The sequence below is a fragment of the Carcharodon carcharias genome, chromosome 5 (assembly GCF_017639515.1).
Source record: "Carcharodon carcharias isolate sCarCar2 chromosome 5, sCarCar2.pri, whole genome shotgun sequence".
NCBI lineage: Eukaryota > Metazoa > Chordata > Chondrichthyes > Lamniformes > Lamnidae > Carcharodon > Carcharodon carcharias.
In genome coordinates, this window is record NC_054471.1 from 67,871,816 (window position 1) to 67,899,706 (window position 27,891).

Below are 27,891 nucleotides of genomic sequence, written 5' to 3' on the forward strand. Positions count from 1 at the left end.
ACATCCACAAACATTCACTCACTCCTCCACCAACGCACAGTAGCAGCAGTATGTACCATCTACAAGATGCATTGCAGGAATTCGCCAATGCTACTTCGACAGTGCCTTCCAAACCCATGACCACTACCTTCTAGAATGACAAGTGCAGTAGATAGATGGGGACACCACCAGCTGGAAGTTCCCCTCCAAGTCACTCACCATCCTGTCCTGGAAATATATCATTGTTCAGAGCCCATGGATGAGGTTTCATGATAAATGCGAAGGCCGCCTGGGCTCTTTCCCTACCCACCAACTGTAAGGTTGGACAGGCAGTCATTTAATTATTTTAATTGATATGTAAATGGCCTTAATAGGCCTTTGACCGTTCAGCAGGCACGCAGCCAACTCCAGTGTGCACCCGCCAAACTGAAGATCAGAATGACGCGGGGTGACATCAGGATGCACGCCTCACATCACTGCACGTCATTTTACACACGGTGAGCGGAGCTCACCCCTGCATGCTGACCCAAAGATCCTGGCCTAAGTCCCTAAAGCATTAACCCTGGGTCTCTGGATTACTAGTTTAGTGACAATATCACTACACCATCACCTGCCCCTGACAGAAACCAGGCATGATTTAGCCTGTTATTTCTTCTGACTTTCAAACACAGAAATTTTACAGTCTTTTCCAACCCCTTTACTTAGTTCAATGCTATGAACGAGCTCTCATTCAGGTTCCAGTTCAGAAGAAAACACTGACCTTAGCATTCTTCTTTAAGATGTGACAGAGCTGGGGTTCGTTTCCAGCATTATCTGTTTAATTCAACTTTCATTTTTTCCCAGGAGTATTGGTGGTCTTGCCAGCTATTGATATTTTTTGCCAAGCAGAGATTTTTTTAAAGTTGTGAACCAGGAAACCTTAAACAGTGTTTAATAAATCTTCCAAATGCACCTCAGATAAAAAGGCTAGATCTTGTCAAACTTGGTTGTTGCTTTGAATCCTAAAATGTACTTTGGCAGAGTGAAATGGTGGACCCATTTCAGGGCGACCACAATAAGCTTCTAGTTGTCTGCTTTTTCCTCAGTATCCAAGGAGACAAACAGTATGTCCTTGTGTTTGCAGAATTCTGACAAAGGAAAGCAGGGAAAAAAAATCATACTTTCATTATATTTCAGGAAACACACCCAATAATTAAAAATTCACAGAAAATAAATAACGAGGGAAAAAATAGTTAATTCTAAACTGCTGTCTTTATTAGTTCATTAGTGACAGGAAGATTGTGGTTAAGACCATGTAGCTACATTGAATGGACATCAAATAATGATTTTGTATTCACATTTTTAAAAAATTGAAGTTACCATTTTCACAATAGAAAACTGCTTTCCACGTTATATTTGATGGCAGTGATATAAAATCCCTTTTTATTTATTACAGTCAAATATTAATAATATAAAACCTTCAAATATTTAAAATCACTTTGAGTTGCTCGAAACAGCAATTTTAAATACTAAGATGTCCAAAAGCTGTCAACAAGAGAACTGTAGTCCATACAGAAGTTTCCAAATTCAGTTTGTTATTAATGGTGCTCTCTCTTCATCTGTGCTATTCCCAGAATGTGACCTTCATAAAGGTAAAAATCTACATCATATTTTCATTGAAGACAATTAAATTTTCATATACTTAGATATTATGAGATTTTCCTTTTAAAAGCAATATACCACAATCCACTACTTAATAAAACATTTTCTTCTCAAATGTACAGATGATCACTTGTTGATCCAAATATTGATTATTCCAATGATCATTTTAATAACTATAAATACCTGATAAAGCATTATCAGCTTTTCAGTGTTCAACTTCATTTGAAGCATGTGCTCCTCACCCACAAACCAACCTATACGCTCATTCTATTTCTTGTAATCATTAAAGTTCAAGGTTAATCAACTGAAATAACACAAAGATAGTGATATCATTTAACTTCAATAGTCATTTCCTGATATGGTGTCAAAACAGTTATCTAATGGCACAAGAAAAAGTTCTTTTTTAATTCATTCATTCACGGGATGTAGGCATCATTATTGCCTGACCCTAAGTACCCTAAGTCCTTAAGTGGTGGTGGTGGTGGTGAGTGGCCTTCTTGAACTGCTGCAGTATTTGTGGTTAAGGTACTCCCACAGTGCTGTTAGGTAGGGGATTTTGACCAAACAAAGATGAGGGAACAGTGATATAGTTCCAAATCAGGATGGTGAAGTGGTAATGACCTCATGTGTCATCTGCTCCTATCCATTTAGCTGGCAGAAGTCATGGATTTGGGAGGTGCTGTCGAAGAAGGCTTGGCGAGTGGCTGTAGTACATCTTGTAAATAGTACACAGTGCAACCTGTGGTGGAGGGAATAGCAATCAAATGGACTGCTTTGTCCTGGATAGTGTCGTGTTTCTTGAGTGTTGTTGGGGCTGCACTCATCCAGGTAAGTGGAGAGTATTCCCATCACACTCCTGATTTATGCCTTGTAGAGTGGAAAGGCTTTGGTGAGACAGAAGATAAGTCACTCATTGCAGAATACCCAAGGCATATTGAGTTCCACATCCACTAAAACTTCACCCAACTTCCATATAAAGATACAGACACCTTCCAAACCCATGACCTCTACCATCTAGAAGGACAAAGCAGCAGAAGCATAGGAGCACCACCACTTGGAAGTTCCCCATCAAATCAGTCACCACCCTGACTTGGAAATATATCGCCATTCCTTCACTGTTGATGGGTCAAAATCCCAGAACTCCTTCCCTAAGAGCATTTTGGGTGTGCCTACACCATATGGACTGAAGCGGTTCAAAAAGGCAGCTCACCACCACCTCCTGAAGGAAAATTAGGGATAGGCAATAAATGTTGGCCTAGCCAGTGAAGCCCACATCCCATGAATGAATAAGAAAAAAATAGTAGAATGGTTGACCGTCCAGTTGGGGCCATATTTGAGACAAATGCTGAAATATGCCACATCTTCATCCATTTTTACCTGCAAGTAGCTCCTGCTGCTCTTGTCAAAGCAATTAGCAGCTCAAGCAGTACAGGAAAGAGGGGAACGTGAACAAGTTGAGAGAATGTAGAGTCAGGGCACAAGTGGCACAATGGATTACTAGCTGGCTTCATGGCAGAAAGCAGAGAATGGGAGTAAAGGGTAGTTATTCAGAGTGGCAGAAGGTGGGAAGTGGAGTTCCATAAGGATTAGAATGAAAATGAATACTTTGCGTCAGTGTTCACAAGTGAGAGGGAGGACATGGGTATCAGACAGAAGGACTGTGATATAATTTAAGAAATTAGCATAGAAAGGAAGGAGGTTCTAAGTGGTCTGGCAGGCTTAAAAGTAGATAAATCTCCAGGCCCAGATGAAATGTATCCCAGGCTGTTGTGTGAGGCAAGGGAGGAGATAGCAGGGGCGCTGGCAATAATTTTTAATACCTCTTAGGCCACAGGAGAGGTGCCAGAGGACTGGAGGACAGCTAATGTGATACTGTTATTCAAGAAGGGAGGAAGGGATAAACCAGGGAACTACAGGCCAGTCAGTCTAACCTCAGTGGTGGGGAAACTATTGGAAGCAATTTTAAGGGACAGGATCAATCTACACTTGGAGAGGCAGGGATTAATCAAGGACAGTCAGCGTGGTTTTGTTAAGGGGAGGTCATGTCTGACCAATTTGATTGAATTTTTCAAAGAGATGACCAGATGTGTAGATGAGGGCAATGCATTTGATGTAGTCTACTTGGGCTTCAGCAAGGCTTTTGATAAGGTCCCACATGAGAGACTGATAACGAAGATAAGAGCCCCATGGGATCCAAGGCAATTTGGCAAATTGGATCCAGAATTGGCTGAGTGACAGGAAGCAGAGGGTGATGGTCGAGGGGTGTTTTTGTGACTGGATGCCTGTGTCCAGTGGGGTTCCACAGGGATTGGTGTTGGGTCCTTTGCTGTTTGTGGTATATATAAACGATTTAGACTTGAATGTAGGAGGGTTGATCAGTAAGTTCACGGATGACACAAAAATTGGTGGGGTGGTAAATAGTGAGGTCGATAGCCTTAGATTACAGGACGATATAGGCAGGCTGGTCAATGGGCTGATCAATGGCAAATGGAATTTAATCTGGATAAGCGTGAGTTGATGTGCTGGGGCAGGACAAACAAGGTATGGGAATACACGATGAATGTAGACCCTGGAGAGTACCGAGGATCAGAGGGACCTTGGTGTCCACCGGTCCCTTAAGGTAGCGGGACAGGTAGATAAGGTGGTTAAGGCATATCGGATACTTACCTTTATTAGCCAAGGCATAGAATATAAGAGCAGGGAGGTTAAGCTGGAACTGTATAAAATGCTGGTTAGGCCACAGCTAGATAATTGCGTGCAGTCTGGAATCTGCATTATAGGAAGGATGTGATTGCACTAGAGAGAGTGCAGAGGAGATTTACCAAGATGTTGCCTGGGCTGGAGAGTTTTAGTTATGAGGAGAGATTGGATGGGCCGGTGTTATTTTCCTTGGAGCAGAGGAGATTGAGGGGGGGACATGATTGAGGTGTATAAAATTATGAGGGACATAGATAGGGTAGACAGGAAAGAACTTTTCCCCTTGGTGGAGGGATCAATAACCAGGGGCATAGATTTAAGGTAATGGGTAGGTGGCTTAGAGGTGAGGGAGAATTTTTTCACCCAGAGGGTGGTGGGGATCTGGAACTCTGAAAGGGTGGTAGAGGCAGAAATCGTCATAACATTTAAGAAGTATTTGGATGTGCACTTGTGATGCCATGGCATACAAGGCTATGGGCCTAGTGCTGGAAAATAGGATGCAATGGGCCAAAGGGCCTTTTCTGTGCTGTAGACCTCTATAACTCTGTGAGGATTAGTGCTGGGACCACTACTACGAATATATATACAAGGAGCAGGAGTAGGGCATTCAGCCCCTCAAGCCTGCTCCGCCATTTAATAAGATCATAGCTGATCGATAGTAACCTGAAATCTGCATCCCACCTACTGCTGATAACCTGTCACCTCCTTGCTTACAAAGAATCTATCCACCTCTGCCTTAAAAATATTCGAAGACTCTGCTCCCACCACCTTTTCAGGAAGAGTTACAAAGACTCACAACCCTCTGAGTGAAAAAATTTCTCCTAATCTCTGCCTTAAATGGGTGACCCCTTATTTTTAAACAGTGATCCCTAGTTCTAGATTCTCCCACAAGAGGAAACATCCACTCCACATTGCCCTGTCAAGACCCCTCAGGATTTTACATCTTTCAATTAAGTCACCTCTTACTCTTCTAAACTCCAGCTGATACAAGGCTAGCCTGTCCTCATAAGACAACCTACCCATTCCAGGTATTAGTCTGGTAAACCTTCTCTGAGCTATTTCCAATGCCTTTACATCCTTCCTTAAATAAGGTGACTGTTATGGAGAAATTAAAAATGCTAAAAGAGAATACAGTAAGAATTTACTGAAAAAACCTTAAAATCTCCAGGCAGACATGGCTGCTAAACATATTAAGAGTTGAAGATTATCAGATGAACATTGTACAGCCTTGAGAGTCAGAATGGAGACACAAGTAAGGACATAAGTTAGATTAGGTGTACTACCCTCTCAAATAGGGAAGGGGCAGATGGTTTTAGCTTAGGTATGAGAATATATACAATAATCAAAGAGGGGGCTTTGATGGAACACAAACATTCTAGAGTTGTGAGAACTAAGGTTTTTGCATACATGTTTTAATTTTGATTGGATAATATAATTATGTATAAAGCCTTTAGAATAATTGGATAGCGAAATCACATATTTATGTACTCAATAGGATAGTGTTAGCATGGGACTGGTGTGTCGGTTACCGATTGGATGTATTCAAATGTACTCAAATGTACTATGAAAAGAAAAAGTACAAAAGTAATGAAATGTAATCAAGCTGGGAGCTGGGTCTTCATTCTTAGGAATGATTGCGGCTTCCTTGCATATGCTTGAATAATACCAGTTAAAGGAAGCCTGAGTCTCTGTGGTCACTGTGTTGCATACTAGCCTTTTGTGATTCATGCACTAGGACACCCAGATCCCTCTGCAAATCAGAGATCTGCAATCTCTCACCATTTAGATGATATGTTTCTGTTTTATCCTTCCTTCAAAAATAGACAATTTCTCATTTTCCCACATTATACTACATCTGCCAAATCTTTGCCCACTCAATTAACTTATCTATATCTGTTTGTAGCCTCCTTATGTCCTCTTCATAACTTACTTTCCTGCCTATCTTTGTGTCATCAGCAAATTTTGGAACCATCCCTTCAATTCCTTCATCCAAGTCATTTATATAATTGTAAACAGTTGAGGTCCCAGCACTGATCCCTGTGGCATGCCACTCGTTACATTTTACCAACCTGAAAAAGCCCCATTTATACCTACTCTCTGCTTCCTGTTAGCCAGCTAATCTTCTAACCATGCTCATATGTTACACCCTATAAAATGAGCTTTTATTTTCTGCAATAACCTTTGATGTGGCACTTCATCAATGCCTTCTGGAAGTCCAACTACAGTATATCCACCAGTTCCTCTTTATCCACAACACATGTTACTACCTCAAGGAACTCCAATAAGTTAGTTAAACATGATTTCCCTTTCACAAACCATGTTGACTCTGCCTGATGACTATAAGCTTATCCAAGTGCCCTACTATAACTTGTTTAATAATAGCTTCTAACATTTTCCCTATGACAGATGTTAAGCTAGCTGGCCTGTAGTTTCCTGCACCTGTCTCCCTCCCTTTTTGAATAATGACGTTACATTTGCTATCTTCCAATCTAATGGGACCTTCCTCAAATCTAGGGAGTTTTGGAAAATTAAAACCAGTGCATCAACTATCTCACTGGACACTTCATTTAAGACCCTAGGATGAAGTCCATCAGGACCCAGGCTCTTGTCAGCCCGCAGCTCCAACAATTTATTCAGTATCACTTCTTTAGTGACTGTAATTTTCCTGACTTCCTTCTCCACTTCCATTTCCTGGCTTATAACTGCTTCTGGGATGTTACTTGTATCCTCTGTAGTGAAAACTGATGCAAAATATCCGTTCAATTCATCTGCCATCTCATTGTTTTCCATTATCAATTCTCCAGACTCACTTTCTGTAGGACCAACACTCATTTTGATAACTCTTATTTTTAAAAATATTTATAAAAACTATCTCTTTTTATACCTCTGGCTAGCTTTCTCTTATACTCTAATTTTTCCCTCTTTATTAGTGTTTTAGCCATTCTTTGTTGTTCTTTATATTCTGTCCAATCTTCTGGCCTTCCACCTGTCTTTGTTCATAAATGAAACTGATTTTGGAAGCAAAATACAATTTCTAAATTGTGATGCCATCAAATTGAGGGGGGTAGTCAATACGGAGGAGAATTGCAACAAAATTACAGGAGAACAGTAATAAACTTGCAGAATGGAAAAATAATTGAGAAATGAAGTTCAACACAGACAAGTGTGAGGTGATACATTTTGGTAGGAAGAATAGGAAGGTCACATCACTTAGAAGGAGCAAATCTAGGTGGGGGTGGAACAAAGGAGCAAAATATATCAATCACTAAAAGTTGTGCCACGGGTTAATAAGCCCATAAAAAGCAAATCAAGTACTAGGTTTTATTTCTACTGGGTTGAATTGAAAACTAGGGAGTTATACTAAACTTGTATTGATGCTTGGTTATAAAAACACTTAAAAGTACAGTGTGCAGTTATGGTTGCCATTTGCCATATTATAAAAAGGGTGTAGAGGCACTAGGGAGGGTGCAGACAAGATTTACGAGGATGATATCAGAAATGTTTGGTATAGATGTCAGGAAGAGGTTGGTTACTTTAGATGGCTAATGTGTGGTTCAGAATATCGCCAATAGCATGGGTTTAATTCCCATTCCAACTAAGGTAGACTTGTGATTTGCTTCCTTGCCCTGCTCCTGAGAGTGGAAGGTAATGGTAAACCATCACTGACAAAATCTGCCAATAAAATGGCTCAGGATGAAGTATCAGCAAACAATGAGCCAGGAATCTGCCTTCTGCCAGAGTACACATACCACACAATTCCATATGTATTAATAAAGGATTGAGGCTAGGTCTCTTCTTGAAAAAACGGCGGCTGAGGGGTAACTAAAATTAAGAAAGGATTTGACAGAGTGGATACAGAGAGAATGTGGAAAAATAGAACTAGAGACCATCAATCTATGATAGTCATCAAGAAATCCAATAGGGAACTCAGAAAAAACTTCTTTACCCAAAGAGTGATAAGAATGTGGAACTCGCCATCACAGAGAGCGGTTGAAGCCAATGGTATATGTCTGTATGAGGGGAAATCAGACAAGCATATGAGTGAGAAGGAAATAAACGGTTACAATGGTAAATTCAGATGAGAAAAGATGGGAGAGGCTCAAGTGCAACATAAACATCAGCACTGGCTAGTTGAGCCAAATAAACATACAAATTAGGAGAAGGCCACTCAACCACCCCTAGCCTGCTCCATCATTCAGTAAGATCATGGCTGATCTGACTGTAACCTCAACCCCACATTCCTGCCTACCCCTAATAACATTTCACCCCCTTGTTAATCAAGAACCTATCTAGATCTTTCTTAAAAATATTCAAAGACTCTGCTTCCACTGCCTTTTGAGGAAGAGAGTTCCAAAGACTCACAACCCTCAGAGAAAAAAATTCTCCTCATTTTTGTCTTAGATGAGTGACCCCTTATTTTTAAACAGTGACCATAAGAATGGTTTGTTTCTGTGCCGTATATCCTGTGTAATCATTAGTGCCTTTTCCTAAAATATCACCTTTCTTATGTCCACCTTATACAACAGTCTTCTTTTAACGTTAAGAATATGAATATACAAATACAAACCTCCTTTTCTGCACCATTTCCACTATTAAGTACAAACCCATCAGCATACCCTGAAGATAGAAGAAAAGACCATTATTGCTGATGGTAATTATTAGAGATCTTGGTTCTCCAATTTTATTTTTAAAATGGTGGCTTAGGGTTTTAACTTTTAATATTCTATGCAGTATCCATGCTATGCCTACTTACAACAAAACATAGAAAGCTTCCTTGTATGGCTGCAGCCCACTCAAAATCCAGTTTTTCATATAGATTTCCACCCAGTGTTGGTCCTAAAAACGCTCTGATTTAAAAGGAAAAAAAGGTAATACTAGTCACCATCTAGTAGGTTATTTTATACCAAAGTAAAATTTATAACTCTCTGCTTATAGATGTTCAACCAATCCCAGCCTTGGTGTGTAGAGCTCCAGATTGTATTGCCTCCTGCAGTATCTGCTTCTGGTGTTAGGACAATGTGTCAGCTCCACTGATACACAAGGAGCTAATCCTGCAAACCTGGAAGAGTGGCTTTTGGATTGATCAACACCACAGGGTGAAATTTGTGTGGCAAGACCACGCTAACCATATAACCTGAGCATTCTTGCTTTTTCACATTTGGATCAATGTGAGTGAATAGATACAAAAGTACCGAATAGCTGTCCATTAACACTGGCATTCCATGACTTTGGAGGAAGCTGGAGCATCCAATTACATACAGCCAGTATGACTTGAGGCAATGTTATTCAAAGTACCTAAGTTGCGCCAGCAAATTGGATACAAAAAAAAAACCTGCAGCAGGTAAAACTTCCATATTTATTGAAATGTCACAGCAAAATGAAATGGGGCTATTGTACTGTTTTGTAATACAATACTAGAAATAAAGGGCTAGCAGTTTTCTACAAGATATAGCAGCACTCAAAAAAGGTGGCACCAATATACATATAAAAATCAGGTGCTAATGCATAGTATGGCAGGAAATTGTTTTGATAAAGTATATACACTTCTTTATTCAACATCTTGTAAAATACAGGAACTTCCTGTAATACATTCCCTCAACATCTGTTGTCACATATGGACTATAATACAGTTGTCCCAGCTCCATGACACTATTCTTAAATTTGGAGCCATCATTCTACATTTCCCCCTAATATCTAGAAGTGAGTTCTATTGCTTCCCCAAACCTTGAGCTAATATTTTCCCCCATGACCTGACTGGCCATCATTTCTGCCTACTCTGTCTGCAAAAGCTCAAACATTACTTTGGACTGTATTGAAAAGCAGAATACATTTTGAACGGAAGAGTTTAAAACAGAAATTACTAAGATACAAAATCAATGGAAATCCTGCATTAGACATGCCAAAACTACTAAAATACTCACCCAAGAAATTAAATATACTTCTATATATAGCTACAGATACATACCCAAGACACGAACTTGCATGAAAAATTCCAGACGCTAGACCTAACGTACCAAGACCCTCTTCAAATCCATTCTCACTAAACAAAAAGGTGAAAATCAATGTCAATTATTACAGTCAAACCTCACCCTAACTCATTAGAACTTGTTCCTTGGTGTGCTTCAGTACATAAATATTCCGGCGTGATCAGTCACTACCCAGTCTCACAACCTGTCAATTAGCATTCCTCCATATAATTCAATTATTACACATGCAAAACAAATAATTTCTACACTACAATAGAATGCTAAACAGTCATGCCTCCAGTTCAAAATTCATTGGGAAACAGGAGTAAAGGGATAGAGATTAAGAACTCTACTCTCTGAGTCCAGTCAAATCAAGTTTGATATCTCTTTAAAAAATTGCAATCATATAAGTGGGAATATACTAAGAGGGGTGGATGAAGTGAGAGATCTTGGCGTACAAGTACACAGGTCCCTGAAGGCAGCAGTTCAAATAGGTTGTAAAGAAGGCATATGGAATGGTCTCCTTCATTGGCAGAGGTATAGAATATAAAACTAAGGATATAATGTTGGAATTGTATAAAACACTGGTGAGGCCACAACTGGAGAATTGTGTGCAGTTCTGGTCACCACATTACAGGAAGGACGTACTAGCTCTGGAGAGAGTGCAGAGGAGGTTTACAAGAATGTTGCCAGGGTTAGAAAAGTGTAGCTACGAGGAGAGATTGGATAGTTTGGGGTTATTTTCCTTAAAACAAAGAAGGCTGAGAGGTGACTTGGTTGAGGTGTACAAAATTATGAGGGGATGAGTGGACAGGATAAAATTGTTTCCCTTGACAGAGAATTCTAGAACCAGGGGACATAGATTCAAGAAAAGAGGCAGAAGGTGTAGGGGGGACATGAGGAAGAACTTTTTTATGCAGAGGGTAGTGGGTGTCTGGAGTTCGCTGCCCAAGTTGGTGGTAGAGGCAGAAACTTTAAATTCTTTTAAAAAGTACCTGGATCTGCTCCTAAAGTGCTGTAAGCTGCAGGGCTATGGGCCGGGTGCAGGAAGGTTGAATTAGAAAAAGGGCACCTGGGTGTCCTTGGGCTGGCATGGACAAGATGGGCCAAATGGCCTCCTTCTGTGCTGTAACTTTTCTTTGGTTCTATGGTTCTATATAGAGCTTTGGAATATCCTGATGACATTTCTGTAATCCACAGGAAAATGCTGACTTTGAATAAAAAACCTTGAAATTAACTCATTTATGCAGATAAATGTGGTAGACAATTTTCACAGACCCCCAGAAGAACAGTAAGTGACCAATTAATCTACTTTCGTGATACTGGGTTGAATTCTCGCTCCCAAGTTGGAAGCACAGAGTTGGGAAAATTCCCGACTTCCCAAACGTGACTCATGGAAAGTGCCCCGGATATTCTGATTTCCAGTCTGGGGATGGGGGCGGGGGCTAATGGGGGCAGGCCCGCCACCCCTGAAAGTGGTGGAGAGGCAGAGGTGGGCTCAGTGTGGATTGAGCAACTCGGTCAGGTTTAAAGAGTTCCTACTGTGAGGCAGGAAGTGGATGGAGCTGTTGTTTTCATTTGGAGGGGATGTCTTTGGGCATTCAGGTAAAGGCAAACTGTAATAGTTGTCTAACTGGTTGCTGTCACTGGAAGAGGTGCCCATAATGGGCTTTCCATAAGAAAATATAATCATTGCTGCTGCCAATTCACTTTATAATAAAGGAGGTCATTCAACCAACTTAAGGCTGGAAAAGCAGACAAGACACAGCATCTTGGCATCTTGGCACCATCGTCTGCTCATGATATTCTGTGTTGACTCAGGTTACTATGACACCTTGAGGGCGGGGTGGGTGGGTGGAGTGGGGGGTGGGGGGGTGGGGTGGGGGGTGTGCCGTTGGTGGTGGTGACTGACACACACCACATTTGCCACCATTCTTTGCCCTTCCAACTACCTTCTTTCTAAACATCTCTCAGGATGCATGCATTCAACTGACTCCTGACCAGGCCCCTCACAGCTGCACAATCCCATGACACAATAGTGTGACTCAGAGGGAGCAAGACAGCAGATTAACTAGTGATTAGGAGCGCAGCATGCCATCTGGAATGACAGGAACAAACACCAAGCCACCCTGCATTTGTCCAGACACATTAACCTCCCCTTCACCACCAACATTAGTCATTGATTCAGTGGAGAATATGGTCCCTATATATCAACACACATTTGTGTGTGAGACTATTTGAAGCTGGATGCCTTACATGTCTTTTCTTTTTACATTTCTCATGCCAGGTTGTCTCACTGGGGAGTGGGGAAGGAGTGGGAGGTCAGCGACCTGCTTCAGCGACCAGTACCTCCAGATCCTGGTGGAGGAGGTCTAGACAGTGTGCGCAATATTGTATCCACTTGGGCACCGGAATCCACCCACTGCAACTAAAAGAGCCTGGCAGGAGATAGCCACTGCTGTGAGCACAGCATGGGGATGATAAAAGAACATGAATCCAATGTCAGAAGAGGTTCCATGTCCTGATGCACTTGGCAAGGTGAGTTATTCAGCATAAGCACACAGATGTCCAAGTGATGGTTCACATCCGAATGCTGCACCAATGGTGGGAGACCTAGAACATTCCTCTCCTAATGCTCGCACACAGTAGAGGTGTGAATGTCCATAGTGATGCACTGACACATTCAAGAGATTTCTCCCTGGCAGCACTATATATTAGGTTAGCATCACTCTTTAAGTTGTATCTGCAGGCTAAGAGGGCCCATAATGCTAGAGAAATGGCTTGGACTGTGGATAGGACTATGGGTGATTAAGACTGTGGAGGAGATAACAATGAAAGTTAGCCTGGGTACCTGAGCTATCCAAAATGTACCCTACCTCTCCAAAGAACTCTGGTGAGTTTAGACTTTCCTCTGGAAAAAGTGTGAAGCCCACAACACATGTTTCAGAAACCTGGGTGACAAAACTCACACCCAACATGAAGGCAGCTGCATGCCCCCATGAACTGTGCACATCCAAAGCGTGACCTACCTCTATTTCTACCTCCCCCCCAAGAAAACATGGTGGGTGCCAGGTTCGGGGGCTGACTTCCGGATTCAGGCCCCAGCACCATTTGTCCCTATGGAAATTCAGGCCACTGTTTGAAGAAAGTATGTTGGCAAAGACTTTGAATAAATACCCCGATCTACTTCAAACAGTGTCATCAGGACAGCCAGAGACGGTCTTGGTTTCACTTCCCAAAAGATGACACCTCTAACAGTGGAGCTCTCCTTCAGTACTGCACAAAATCCTGGATTACTTGCTCAAGTTTTGGAGTGGGCCTGAACCAACAGCCTTTTGACAGTGGCCAGACTGCCACTAACTAAAGGAGCATTCCAAGTAAACCATTGCAAGGATTTTAAGAATATTCTGGTCTTAATCAGTACAATGTTAAACTACTTTTCCACTTATGGGATTACATACAAATTACAACATGGAAACAGGCCATTCAGCTCAACATGCTAAAAGCAAAAAACTGCAGATGCTGGAAATCCAAAATAAAAACACAAACAGAAATACCTGGAAAAACTCAGCAGGTCTGGCAGCATTGGCGGAGGAGAGCACAGTTGACGTTTCGAGTCCTCATGACCCTTCAACAGAACTCAACATGCTAGTGCTTATTCTCCACACATCAGTTGTCCCAATATAAGTTTGCTCTATTCTCATATTCCTTTTTCTGTCAACCACCTACCTAAACTATTCTTTAATGCTTTTATGGGCTCTGTTTCAATTACTCCAGCAATGAATTCTAGTCTCATATCCTTCATTTTAAAAAATAGTTTCTCCTGCTCTGGGTCCTCAATCTCTTACTCCAATCTTGTATCTTTAATCCTTTTGTTGTATACCTTGCATGGCCAGGATTTTCCGGTCAGTGAGCTGGGGGCGGGGGGGAGCGGGGCCTGCTCACCGACGTGTAAAATGAAGTGGGATGACATCAGCAGAAATCCCAACGTCACCCCGCCTCATTTCAATTTTCAGGTGGACGGGGGCTCAGCAGAATCAGCTGTGCGCCCGCCGACCTATCAGTGGCCAACTGAGACCATTGACAAAGTAATTAAAGTACTTAATGGACCTGCCCATCCAACCTTAAGGTGGGTGGGCAGGCCAGGAGCCCTGGTGGGCATTGGAAAAGCATGAAACCTCATCCATGGGCGGGATGAGGTTTCATGTAGGTTTTTAAATTTTGAATAAAAGTGTTAATGAAAGTGATGGACATGTCCCAACTTATGTGACAATTTCACATGAGGGGACATGTCATGGGAATTTTTGTTTACTATTGTTAACATTTTTAAATTTGGCGCCGATCTCCCTGAGGCAGCACTTAGCCTCAGGGAGATGAGTGCAATCTTTTGCGCGCATGCTCGAAAAAGCGCACTCTCGGTTTAGGGATTCCCCCTGCCCACACAGGGAGCGCATAAATGCTTCCTTGCGGAGGTCATGTTGGGTGGGCCTTAAGGGGGGGTGCCTCCACGTGCCCACTCCTAAACATCCCCCCCAATGAGGGGGAAAATTCTGCCCTTTTTTTGTATTTTTAGGGAATCATCCTGATGAAACTGATGTGTCTATCACATAGGATTACATTAGACATATGACACAGAAACAGGCCACTCGGCCCAACCAGCCAATACCAGTGTTTATGCTCTGCTCAAGCTTCCTCCTCTCTTTCCTCATCTAAACCTACCATCTTAACCATCTATTCCCTCCTCCCTCAAATACATGCTTAACTTTCCCTTAAATGAATTTATACTATTCGTTTCAGTCACTCCCTGCTGTAACAATTTCCACATTCTCACCATTCTTTGGGTAAAGAAGTTGCTTCTGAATTCCCTGTTATGTTTCTTTGTGACTATCTTATGTTGATGACCTCTAGTTGTTCTCTTCCCCACAAAAAGGAAATGTTCTCTCTATATCCACTCTATCAAAACCTTGCATAATTTTAAAGACCTTTATGTCACCTCTTCTTTCTCAAGAAATCATTTCCAAAGCCTCAACATTAAGCCTATAGTGTGGAGCCCAAAACTGCACACAATATTCCAACTGTGCTTTAGTAAGACATTATATGGAACAAAGTGATTTTCTATGCAGCAACTGGTGTAGGTAATTTTCCTCTTTATTACTATTAAGAAAAATATGGTTACTGCAAGATAAAAATTGTTCATAATAAGTTACATTACCTCCCATTTGCACTTTTGAAACTATTGCATCAATTTAGGAGGGATTTGCTTACAAACTGATGCTGTGGCCTGACAGATTGAATAAAGGAGAGGCATAGACTAAGCAATGTCAGCAGCCAGTCAATGGCAATGATGATACAGTCTGCTGAGACAGAACTGCAGAGACCTTCTCAGAAGTGAGAGAAGATGCATTGGCCTCAGTCAAACTTATGTACAAGGTAAACTCCTTCCACTGCTCTCCCCTTGTAAACCTGAGTTCCTCCAAAGCTCTGCTGCTTGTATCCTAACTCGCACTGAGTTCACTGTGCTCGCAGACCTACAATGGCTCCCAGGCTGGCAACGCCTCCATTTAAAAATTCTCATGCTCATTTTCAAATCTCTTCATGGCCTCAGTCCTTCCTAATTCAGTAACCTCCTCCAGCCCTAAAACTATCTGAGAACCATGTACTCCTCTAACTCTGGCCTTTTCCACATCCATGATTTTCTTTCACCATTGGTGGCTGTGCCTTCAGTTGTCAATTAGGCCTGCCCTGACAGTGAAGAGAGGGAGACTCTGCAAATAAATTAATGTCATGTAATTTGTTTTGGTGCCAACTGGGATCTCGAAACCCAAGTGACACCTCGCATCAATGCAAAGCTGAAACCATTTGAAAGCCTATAAGGCAGTTTTCTTTCTGGTAGTACAGAACTTGAATACTGCTGGAAAAAGAGAGACACTTTTTGTTGAAGCTTTTTGTCTTGCACTCATCAGGACAACCTGCAAGTATACAACATGTAAAGGGAACAATTTATACTGTATGAGAAGAGAGTGCTTTCTTCCTGTTGTTCCCTTTACATCTGGTATTCTTGCAGGTTGTCCTGATGAGCGCTAGACAAAAAACTTTGACAAAAAATGTTTCCTTTCTCATCAATACTCAAGTTTTCTTTCTGTTCAATGACTGAACAGAAAATTGCACACTGAGTTCTGAATTTAGCAAAGTCATGCAATTCAAATAGGCAGGCCATTAGGCCAAAGAAACGTGTACTATTAGGGCCACAAATGCTGAATAGATAAATATTTACATTAAGATTTAGCTATGTATTTCTAATTTTCTACTTAAGGACTTGTAACGATTATTGAATGCAAATGTTACAAATTACTGCTCATGTTCTTAGTACATCATGATGTTGGTGTTCAGACAATTATAAAACTGGCATAATAAATCTCTTGGAGTTGGGAGACCCAGAGATCCAAGGGCTGCTGTCTAGCAGAAGGATGATATAAATGAAGACCAAAGCTGCAGAGATGAGCAAAATATAGTTCTTGTCAAATGCATCAAGTACATTTTCTTTAGTTCACAAAAAAGTGCAAAAAGTAGAAGTCCCTGCTCTGTGCTCACACATGAACATAGAAAAATATACCCAAGCATCTTTTGGAAGCAAATATTATAACATAATAATTTTAAAATTCTTACTAAACAGTGGAGATGATTTCTGGAAAAACCAGAATATCACACAAGCCGACTGAAATCCCACTGAGTATCAGCATCAAAACAAACATCCAAAGCCGGCTGCAAAGGAAACAAACAAAATAAAGTCTTAGTATCACTCTTCTAACACCTGAAATATATTTTGATATATTATATGCTTCCCTCTCTCTCCATAGACCAACAACATATGATGATTGAGTACCAGAGCAAACTTCTTGTTAGAAGTTGCAGATGGCCTGCTGATGGTTTGTAGATTCAATGATTACATACATTAGATTGAATATATATATATCAGAGTTCAGAAAGTTGTTGAAATTATTTTGATAAAAAATGTTTACCAAGTATAATATATTCAAGTTTGCTGATAGCGCAAAGATAGGTGGGAAAACAAAAAGATATAAATAGGTTAAGCAAGTGGGCAAGAAGATGGTAGATGAAGCTTAACACGGGGAAATGTGAAATGTTCCACGATGACAGGAATAGTAGAAAGGTAGATTTTTTTTTAAAAAAGTGAAAAATATAGCAAGTGTGATATTCAGAGGGACTTGAGTGTCCTTAAGATTCACAGGGCAGAATTTTGACGTTGGCGAGCAGGGGGCGGGGCCCGCTTGCCGACATGTAAAATGATGCAGGATGACATCGGGTGGAACCCCCAATGTCATCCCGGCCCATTTAAATTTTTAGGAAGGCGGGGAGACAGCAAAATCAGCTGCAGGCCCACCGACCTGTCAATGGCCAATTGAGGCCTTTGACAGGATCATTTAAACAATTAAAGGACCTGCCCGTCCAATCTTAAGGTTGGCGGGTAAGCCAGGAGCCCCAGCAACAAATAGAGAAAACATGAAACCTCAACCAGCGGTGGGATGAGGTTTCATGTAGGGTTTTAAAAAGTTTAATAAACTTATTATGTAAATTATGAACATGTCCCATTTCATGTGACATTGTCACTTGTGGGGGACATGTTAGGGAATTTTTTTTTCTATTTTTCATATTTTTCAAAGCCTATAATGAACAACCAAAGGAACATGCTGTTTGATTCAATCAGCCAATGAACGGTCTATGAATGGTACCTGGCATTGCACCGGCACTACAACTCATATATGATGTTGCTCAATTGTGTGGTAGGCAGAACGTTTTTTAGGACTGATGGTCGCATCCTGTTATTGGAAAATACCACTTGCATAGCCACTGCACAGTAGCAACATGAAACAGCTTGCTTAACATGTTATTCAAACTTTTGAGATACTTTGCCTTTCCAGGGTAACCTGAAGTAGACTAGGCACTCTTCAGGTCTGAAAGTGGCAGCCTTTCATAAAAGTTTCATGAATTTCAAATTTGCATTTCCGAGTTTGTGCAATACACAGCAAACTGTGATCTAATCGGGATAGCCATTGTCCCGCAGGATAGCTTTGATGTGATCTATTTCTGTGTCAAGCTTGCAAGATGAGCAAATGACTAGGGCCCTATTTAAAAGGTTGCTGATAAGACCAATCGTATAGTGTGTGAAACTGTGGAAACCCCAATGTATATATTGACTGGTGAAGATGGGCTTCAGGATTAGAGTCGGAAAGTCTTGCTGCAATTATACAGGATTTTGGTGAGACCACAACTAGAGTGCTGTACAGTATCCTACTTGCCTTAGAGGATGCAATGAATGTTCACTAGATTGATTCTTGGGATGAGCTAGCTGTTCTATGAGTAGAGATAGAATGAAATGGGCGTATGTTCTCTGGAGTTTATAACAATGAGAGGTGACCTCATTGAAACATGTCGGGGGGGGCGGGGAGGGAGAGGTTGTGTGGGGGTGGGCCGTGCTGCCATTTTATGTGGACGGGCCAATTAAGGCCCGCCCAGCATGACATGTGCCCAGAAGCACGGAAGTGAGGTGCCTCAGGGAGATTAGTTTAAGTTTTAAAAATCTAAATGAAGAACAGAAAAAATGTAAGAAACTGTCACATGAGCTAGGACATGTCAATTAATTTTTATAAAAAAATTTTATTCAATTTATAAACACTTCATGAAACCTCGTTCCACCCTTGGATGAGGTTCCAATAAAAAATGCTCTTCGCCTGCCTGCCAACCTTAAGGCTGGATGGGCAGCTCAGTTTATTAGTTTAATTAGTTTTTAAAAGGCCTTAACAGGCCTTTGACAGTTCAGCGGCCATGAGGCCGAGTCGGCTGTGTCCCTGCCGAACTGAAAATCTAAATGACACGCGGTGATGTTGGGATGCATGCCCGACATCACCCTGTGTCATTTTACGCCTCGGTGAGCGGTCCTCGCCACCGCTTGCCAAGCCAAAAATTTTGGCCATAAAGTTCCTAAGATGCTTGACAGGGTAGAGGCTGACTCCCTGTCTGCAGGGTCTAGACTAGGGATCATAATCTCAGGATAAAAGATTTTGAAGTGAAATGAACAAAAATTTCTTCATTCAGGGGTTTGTGAATCTTTGGAATTCTCGAATTCAGAAGACTCTGTCGATAATTATATTCAAGATTCAAGGATTGGTAAGGTTTTTGGGTACTAAGGGAATCAAGGTATATGGGGATAGAACAGGAGAGTGGTGTTGATGTGGAATTCAGCCATGACCTAATTGAATGGTGGAGGAGGCTAAAGGGACCGCATGGCCTCCTGCTTCTCCCATTTCCTATTTTTTACATTCTTAAATTTATGTCCCTTTCAGTCTTACTGAGTGTAAAATATTAAGATGCAGGGGAAACACCTTATAAACGTGGTGATTGTCATAACTGTTTTATTAGTAATTATTTGACAACACACTTAATTCTATCACACATGTACAGCCTGATGTATGAAACAGACTGCAGAATATGCAATTTTACCCACTTTGACAGACATTACTGCAGTAATCTTAGAACCTTACAGTATCGAAGCAGACCATTTGACCTATCATACCTATGTCAGGTCTATGAAAGTCTTTCCAATTAGTCCCCTTCCCTTTCCCCATAGCCCTGAAATGTTCTTCCCTTCAACTTCCTTTCAAAAGCCACTATTGGATCAGTTTCCACTACCCTTTCAGACAATGCATTCCAGATCACAACAAATTATTGCTATAAGTAAGAAACTTATGAAAACTATTCAAGAAAATACCTACCACTTGATATGAAAAATAGGTGCTGGTCCCAAAAGGAGAAAGCTGAAAGCAATAAGCCAACTTCCAACAAACATTAGCCACATCCTGAGTCTCTGGAATTGGGAGGAGGAGAGAGAAAGACAATAAAATGAAAATTGAACAATGAGAACAAGTTCTATCTATCTCCTTTTTATAAATTCTAGGCTACGTTTAATAGGATTTCAACAAAGCCATGTACATGTGTGAAATTTTCTATACTAATACACTAAATCCACTTGATGACAGCAGTTAACACCATAGAATCAAATATACAAAAAGAGGATGCTGAAGAAATAGGGGCTGAAATTCAACTTTGATGGGGCTGCAAAATAGTGTGACTGGATTGGCCACCACTTGTAAAATGCACTGAACTTGCATTTCCATTAACTTTATTGGGTGGGGTGAAGGGGTGGGGGGTCAATCAGGGAGGGGGTGGAAAGGAGGAGGATTCTGAATTCTGGAAAGCAGAAAATTCTCAGTACATTGGAAAGAAAGATTCATTAATTGTATTTCAATGTAATTTGAACAGGTTAAATGATGACAAGCTGTCTAAATGAACTGTGCCACAAAGATGCAATTCTGACACAATTAGAGCACAAGGTCAATTTTGCCATGCTTTGAAGGCTTTAATGCAAGATCAGCCCAGGTCAACTATGGATGAATGGAGCAGGAAAGGCATTAGGAAATACCTTGGAGCAAGTTGGGCAGGAAATATCTCAGCTAAATCAAAGAAGCACTTCAGCCATCATTGGCTTTGAATTTGTGGTTGTAATGAAGGCGAAACTTTCAGTATTCACTATCATTATCCCATGAAACTGACAGCATCTGCACATGCGCAGTTAAATACTGAGATCCAGAAGTTACTGTCAGTGATTCCTTGCTCCTCCACAGGGTGTGCTGTTGAACATGCGTAAACAGCAGTCTTTAGAAATCACTGAACTCCTCTAAAGCTTATGCCTTGGTAATAAGGTGTAACTAGGTGTAGTAATCTGATGTGTAATATACCCTGATGACAATTGCTGTAATGAAAGATCACATGATCTTGGTATCAAATAGAAGAGTGGTACGGGCTACCTCTGCAGTCAGTGGTCTTGAGTTAGAGTCTGAAGTGTAAAGACAGAGTTTTGAGTTGTAAGCATACAAGTGTAGCTGTTGAGTTACTTCTGTAAATAAACAGAATGTGTTTCTTCTAAGGACGATCTACTGATCTTCTCTGTCTTTGATACCAGCTCGGTTACCCCAAAACAAGTGTGCAATCCAGACCCTTAAGTCACAACAAACCAGGGTGCAGGATCCAACGAACTGGTGATGAGAGTAAAGGTGTAAAGAAGGCAGGAAAGTAAGAAAACTGGACATGACTGGCACAGTCATGATAGGACGTTTAATGTGGGAGAGAAGGTATATGTGAAGAATTTAAGACAAGGACCAACATGGTTGTTGGTGAAATAAGCGCAATAACTGGACCTCTTTCCTACCATGTGAAAGTGGAAGATCGAGTCATACAGAGACATGTGGATCATATAAGAAGAGGAGAAACAAAATATCCAGACAGGATTCCACCAGTGTTCGTGACTGAGTCATCTTCTCCTGTTGAAAAAACTCAACCGAGTACAGATCACAAAATCACAGAATCACACAGTGCAGAAGAGGCCCTTCAGCCCATCGAGTCTGCACCGACATGTGAGAAACACCTGACCTACCTACCTAATCCCATTTACCAGCACTTGGCCCATAGCCTTGAATGTTATGATGTGCCAAAAGTTCATCCATGTAATTTTTAAAGGATGTGAGGCAACCCGCCTCCACCACCCTCCCAGGCAGTGCATTCCAGACCATCACCACCCTCTGGGTAAAAAAGTTTTTCCGCACATCCCCCCCTAAACCTCCTGCCCCTCACCTTGAACTTATGCCTCCTTGTGACTGACCCTTCAACTAAGGGAAACAGCTGCTCCCTATCCACCCTGTCCATGTCCCTCATAATCTTGTACACCTCAATCAGGTCACCCCTCAGTCTACTCTGCTCCAACGAAAACAACCCAAGTCTATCCAACCTCTCTTCATAACTTAAATGTTTCATCCCAGGCAACATCCTGGTGAATCTCCTATGCACCCTCTCCAGTGCAATCACATCCTTCCTATAATGTGGCGACCAGAACTGCACACAGTACTCCAGCTGTGGCCTCACCAAGGTTCTATACAACTCCAACATGACCCCTGTGTCTGAAGAGTCAACTGTACCTGTAAGAGTCAAGGAAACAGATTTACAGGGACCTACCAAAGAGCCAGATGCTCAGACAACTCCAGTGAAGGAGGTTCCAGATAAAATATCAGAAGCTGTAGAGCTGAGATGTTCTACACACAAAAGGAAAGTTCTAGAAAGACTGACTTTACAAATTACTTAGCTGTGTAGAAAAATTTGATATTTTGAGAAAGAATGTAAAATGTATTTCTGAGTAAAGGGGGAGGGATGTAGTAATCTGATGTGTAATATACCTTTGAGATGAATGAAAGATCACATGATTTTGGTATCCAATAGCAGGGTAGCGTGGGCTACTCTGTAGTCAGTTGTCTTGAGTTAAAATCTGAAGTGTAAAGACAGAATTTTGAATGGCAAGTACACAAGTGTGGCTGCTGAGTTCCTTTTGTAAATAAACAGAATGTGTTTCTTCTAGGAACAATCTACTGATCTTCTCTCTCTTTGATACCAGCTCGGTTACCCTGAAATAAGTGTGCAATCCAGGCCCTTAAGTCACAACAAACCAGGGTACAGGATCCAACACTGGGTTTTCAAACTGAGTACTGAGACATAAGTGCTACTGAGCAAGTTTTTTTTTATTCATTCATGGGATGTGGGCTTCATTGGCTGGGCCAGCATTTATAGTCCATCTCTAGTTGACCTTGAGAAGGTGGTGGTGAGCTGCCTTTTTGAACCACTGCAGTCCATGTGGTGTAGGTACACCCACAGTGCTGTTAGGGAGGGAGTTCCAGGATTTTGACCCAGCGACAGTGAAGGAACGGGGATATATTTACAAGTCAAGATGGTGAGTGACTTGCAGGGGAAATTCCAGGTGATGGTGTTCCCATCCATCTGCTGCCCTTGACCTTCTGGATGTAGGTCGTGGGTTTGGAAGGTGCTGTCTAAGGAGCCTTGGTGAATTCCTGCAGTGCATCTTGTAGGTGGTACATGCTGCTGTTACTGTGTGTCGGTGGTGGAAGGAATGAGAGTTTGTGGATGTGGTGCCAGTCAAGCTGGCTGTTTGTCCTGGACTGTATCAAGATTCTTCACTGTTGCGGGCGTTGCACTCATCCAGGCAAGTGGGGAGTATTCCATCAGACTCCTGACATATGCCTTGTAGATGGTGGACAGGCTTTGGGGAGTCAGGAGGTGAGTTACTCATCGCAAAATTCCTAGCCACTGATCTGGTCTTGTAGCCACAGTATTTATATGGCTAGTCCAGTTCAGTTTCTGGTCAATGGTAACCCCCAGGATGTTGATAGTGGGGGATTCAATGACGTTAATGCCATTGAACATCAAGGGGCGATGGTTGGATTCTCTCTTGTTGGAGATGGTCATTGCCTGACACTTGCGTGGTGCGAATGTTACTTGCAACTTGTCAGCCCAAGCCTGGATATTGTCCAGGTCTTGCTGCATTTGGACATGGACTGTTTCAGTATCTGAGCAGTTGTGAATGATGCTGAACATTGTGCAATCATCAGCAAAAATCCCCATTTCTGACCTTATGATGGAAGGAAGGTCATTGATGAAGCAGCTGAAGATGGTTGGGCCTAGGACACTACCCTGAAGAACACCTGCAGTGATGCCCTGGAGCTGAGATGACTCACCTCCAACAACCACAGCCATCTTACTTTGTGCTAGGTATGACTCTAACCAACGGAGAGCTTTCCCCCTGATTCCCATTGACTCCAGTTTTGCTAGGACTCCTTGATGCCACACTTGGTCAAATGCTGCCTTGATGTCAAGGGCAGTCACTCTCACTTCACCTTGGGCGTTCAGCTCGTTTGTCCATGTTTGAACCAAAACTATAATGAGGTCAGGAGCTGAGTGGCCCTGGCAGAACCCAAACTGGGCATCAATGTGCAGGTTATTGCTAAGCAAGTGCCGCTTGATAGCACTGTTGATGACCCTTTCCATTACTTTACTGATGATCGAGAGTAGACTGATGGGGCTGTAATTGGCCAGGTTGGATTTGTCCTGCTTTTTGTATACAGGACATACCTGGGCAATTTTCCACATAGCCGGGTAGATGCCAGTATTGTAGCTGTACTGGAACAGCTTGGCTAGGGACACGGCCAGTTCTGGAACACATCTTCAGTACTATTGCTGGAATGTTGTCAGGGCCCGTAGCCTTTGCAGTATCCAATGCAGCCATTTCTTGATATCACGTGGAATGAATCGAAGTGGCAAGACTGGCACCTGTGATGTTTGGGACCTCTGTAGGGGGCCAAGATGGATCATCCACTTGGCACTTCTGGCTGAAGATTGTTGCGAATGCTTCAGCCTTATCTTTTGCAGTGCTGTGCTGGGCTCCCCTATCATTGAGAATGGGGATATTTGTGGAGTCTCCTCCTCCAGTGAGTTCAAAAACAAAAATTGCTGGGAAAACTCAATAGGTCTGACAGCATCTGTGGAGCGAAAGACAGGATTAATGTTTTGAGTCCAGATGACTCTTCTTCAGAACTAAAGAGAAGTAAAAATGTGGTGACATATATACTGTTTAAGTGGGGTGGGACAGATGAAGCTGGATGGAAGGCCAGCAATAGATGGAGGCAAAGGGGAGATTGCAAAAGATGCCATAAACAAAAGGTTGAAGGGCTGTAGATGGTGGTGATATTGGCTAAAGGAGGTGCTAATGGTGATATTAAGAGTAGAAGGCAGATGAGCAAGTGACAGATGGACCTAGTGGGGGTGGGGTGGGGGGAGGGGATCAAAATAGGCTAAAAGGTGGGGATAAAACAATGAATAGAAATTAATTTTAAAAATGATAATAGAAACAGGTGGAAAAAATGTATATATAAAAATTTTAAAATATTTGAAAAAAGGGGATCAAAAATGGGTGAGGATGGAGGAGAGAGTTCATGAACTGAAGTTGTTGAACTCACTGTTAAGTCTGGAAGGCTGTAAAGTGCCTAATCGGAAGATGTGCTATTCCTCCAGTTTGCGCTGAGCTTCACTGCAACATTGCAGCAGGCCAAGGACGGACATGAGGGCATGAGAGTTTAATTATCCACCACCATTCACAACTGGATGTGGCAGGACTGCAGAGCTTAGATCTAATCTGTTGGTTGTGGGATCACTTAGCTCTGTCTATCACTTACTGCTTATGCTGTTTGGCGCTCAGCAGGTAGTCCTGTGTTATAGCTTCACCAGGTTGACACCTCATTTTTAGGTATGCTTGGTACTGCTCCTTGCATGCCCTCCTGCATTCTTCATTGAACCAGAGTTGATCCCCTGGCTTGATGGTAATGGTAGAGTAGGGGATATACTGGGCCATGAGGTTACAGGTTGTGTTCGAGTACAATTCTGCTGCTGCTGATGGCCCACAGCGCCTCATGGCTACCCAGTCTTGAGTTGCTAGATCTGTTTGAAATCTATCCCATTTAGCACGGTGGTAGTGCCACTCAACACAATGGAGGGTATCCTCAATCTGAAGGCAGGACTTGGTCTCCACAATGACTGTGCGGTGGTCACTCCTACCAATACTGTCATGGACAGATGCATCTGTGGCAGGCAGATTGGTGAGGATGAGGTCAAGTATGTTTTTCCCTCTTGTTGGTTCCCTCACCAGCTGCCGCAGATCCAGTCCAGCAGCTATGTCCTTTAGGACTTGGCCAGCTCAGTCAGTAGTGATGGTCAGTAATGGACATATAGGTCCCCCACCCAGAGGACACTCTGGCCCTTGCCACCCTCCGTGCTTCCTCCAACTGATGTTGGCGGAGCACTGATTCATCAGCTGAAGGAGGATGGTACATGGTAATCAGTAGGAGGTTTCCTTGCCCATGTTTGACCTGATGCCACAAGACTTCATGGGGTCTGGAGTCGATGTTGAGGACTCCCAGGGCAACTCCCTCCTGACGGTATAACACTGTGCCGCCATCTCTGCTGGGTCTGTCGTGCCGATGGGACAGGACATACCCAGGGATGGTGATGCTGGAGTCTGGTACATTATCTGTCAGGTACGATTCCATGAGGATGAATATGTCAAGCTGTTGCTTAACTAGTCTGTGAGACAGCTCTCCCAACTTTGGCACTAGCCCCGAGATGTTAGTGGGAGGACTTTGCAGGGTCAACAGAGCTGAGTTTGCTGTTGTCGTTTCTGGTGCCTAGGTCAATGCCGGGTGGTCCATCTGGTTTCATTCCTTTTTGTTACAAGTGAGTGGCTTGCTAGGGCTATTTCAGAGGGCATTCAAGAGTCAACCACATTGCTGTGGGTCTGGAGTCACGTGTAGATCAGGCCAGGATGACAGATTTCCTTCCCTAAAGGACATTAGTGATTCAGATGGGTTTTTACGGTAATCAACAATCATCCATTCTTTTATTGAATTCAAATTTCACCATCTGCTGATGGCGGGACCCATTACCTTGGCTCTCTGGATTACTAATCCAGTGACAATACCACTATGCCATCGCTTCCCCACAGCTCTCTGGTTCTAGAAAATTAATTTTACTTGTTTAATGTCAAATTTTTCCATTTTGTGAAAATTCCATAGTTTAATAAAATTATTTTTAAAACTTTGCTTATGACATTTTAGCCTCTATTTTGCACATCCCACTCGTTAATTTGGCTCTCTGCAAAATTTATAAAAAGTGGAGGATAATCGGCACATTTTGTTTCCTGGTTTGCAGCCTGAGAATTTTTCAAATGCGACTGGCTGCTTTAACCTGTTTGATGATATCAGAGCTACTGGAATACCTTGCAATTCCCTTGACTTAGTGCCAGATTCAGAGCAACATCAGAAACGATGAATCTACACCACAGGGGTCGCTAGATCTTCATGGGTACAGGTCAGCAGCGAGCACAAAATCCAGTCCAACATCTCCCATGGGGAGAATTTTTCCTATGGTGGGCAGGCTGGGTGGGAGCGGGCAGGGGCGGGCATGGAGCCGATCGCTGCCATTTTAAACAGGAGGGCCAATTAAGGCCCGCCCAGCGTAATACATGGCCGGTAGTGCTCAGGGCTCCCTGTGCGGGCGGGGTGTGGGGGAGGAGGGAGATTCGAGGCCTGCGCTCTTTTGCGCATGTGCACGAAAGAGCACAGCAATCTCCTTGAGGTATGGAGCTGCCTCAGTGAGATTGAATAGATTATAAAACATTTTCATAAATTAACTAAAAAAGTATTTAAACATGTGCCGTCACGTGAGAATGTCACATGAGTTGGGACAAGTTTGTGACGTTTGGAAAATTTATTTATTTATTGTTTCCTGAAAAACGTGAAGGGCTCTTCGCTTGCCCGCCTCAAGGTTGGACAGGCAGTGTTCTTAACAGGTCTAATACTTTCCTAATGGCTGGTGTATTTCTTTCATTTTTAAAACATTTTTATTTTAAAATTTATTTCATTTATGAATATAGGGATTTAGGAATGTATAGTATTTCAACTTACAGGATTTATGTTTTAACATTATTTTAATAATATTTCAACTTAAAGGCTGCTGACTTGATGAGAAAAGGTCCTAGAGGACATAGCTACAGCTTTTGCATTGGAAGAAATCAGGTTTTTAGCATTTTACATTTAAAGTTGCACTTTTCAGCATCTACAACGAATTACTATACATTACTACA

General features: G+C 42.1%; 1 protein-coding gene across 1 annotated transcript in view; it reads right to left on the reverse strand.

Moving 5' to 3' along the window:
• Positions 1–1,483: 1,483 nt before the first annotated feature.
• Positions 1,484–27,891, reverse strand: part of slc18b1 (solute carrier family 18 member B1) — a 56,161-nt gene continuing 29,753 nt past the window's right edge. Inside the window, exons 9-15 of the mRNA XM_041187352.1 lie at positions 20,075–20,166; positions 16,950–17,045; positions 10,283–10,357; positions 9,071–9,164; positions 8,885–8,934; positions 8,264–8,327; positions 1,484–1,600 (exon numbers count right to left, since the gene is read on the reverse strand). Of these exons, the coding sequence (XP_041043286.1) occupies positions 1,583–1,600; positions 8,264–8,327; positions 8,885–8,934; positions 9,071–9,164; positions 10,283–10,357; positions 16,950–17,045; positions 20,075–20,166 (489 nt within the window). The 3' untranslated portion in view covers positions 1,484–1,582. The remainder of the gene's footprint in view (positions 1,601–8,263; positions 8,328–8,884; positions 8,935–9,070; positions 9,165–10,282; positions 10,358–16,949; positions 17,046–20,074; positions 20,167–27,891) is intronic.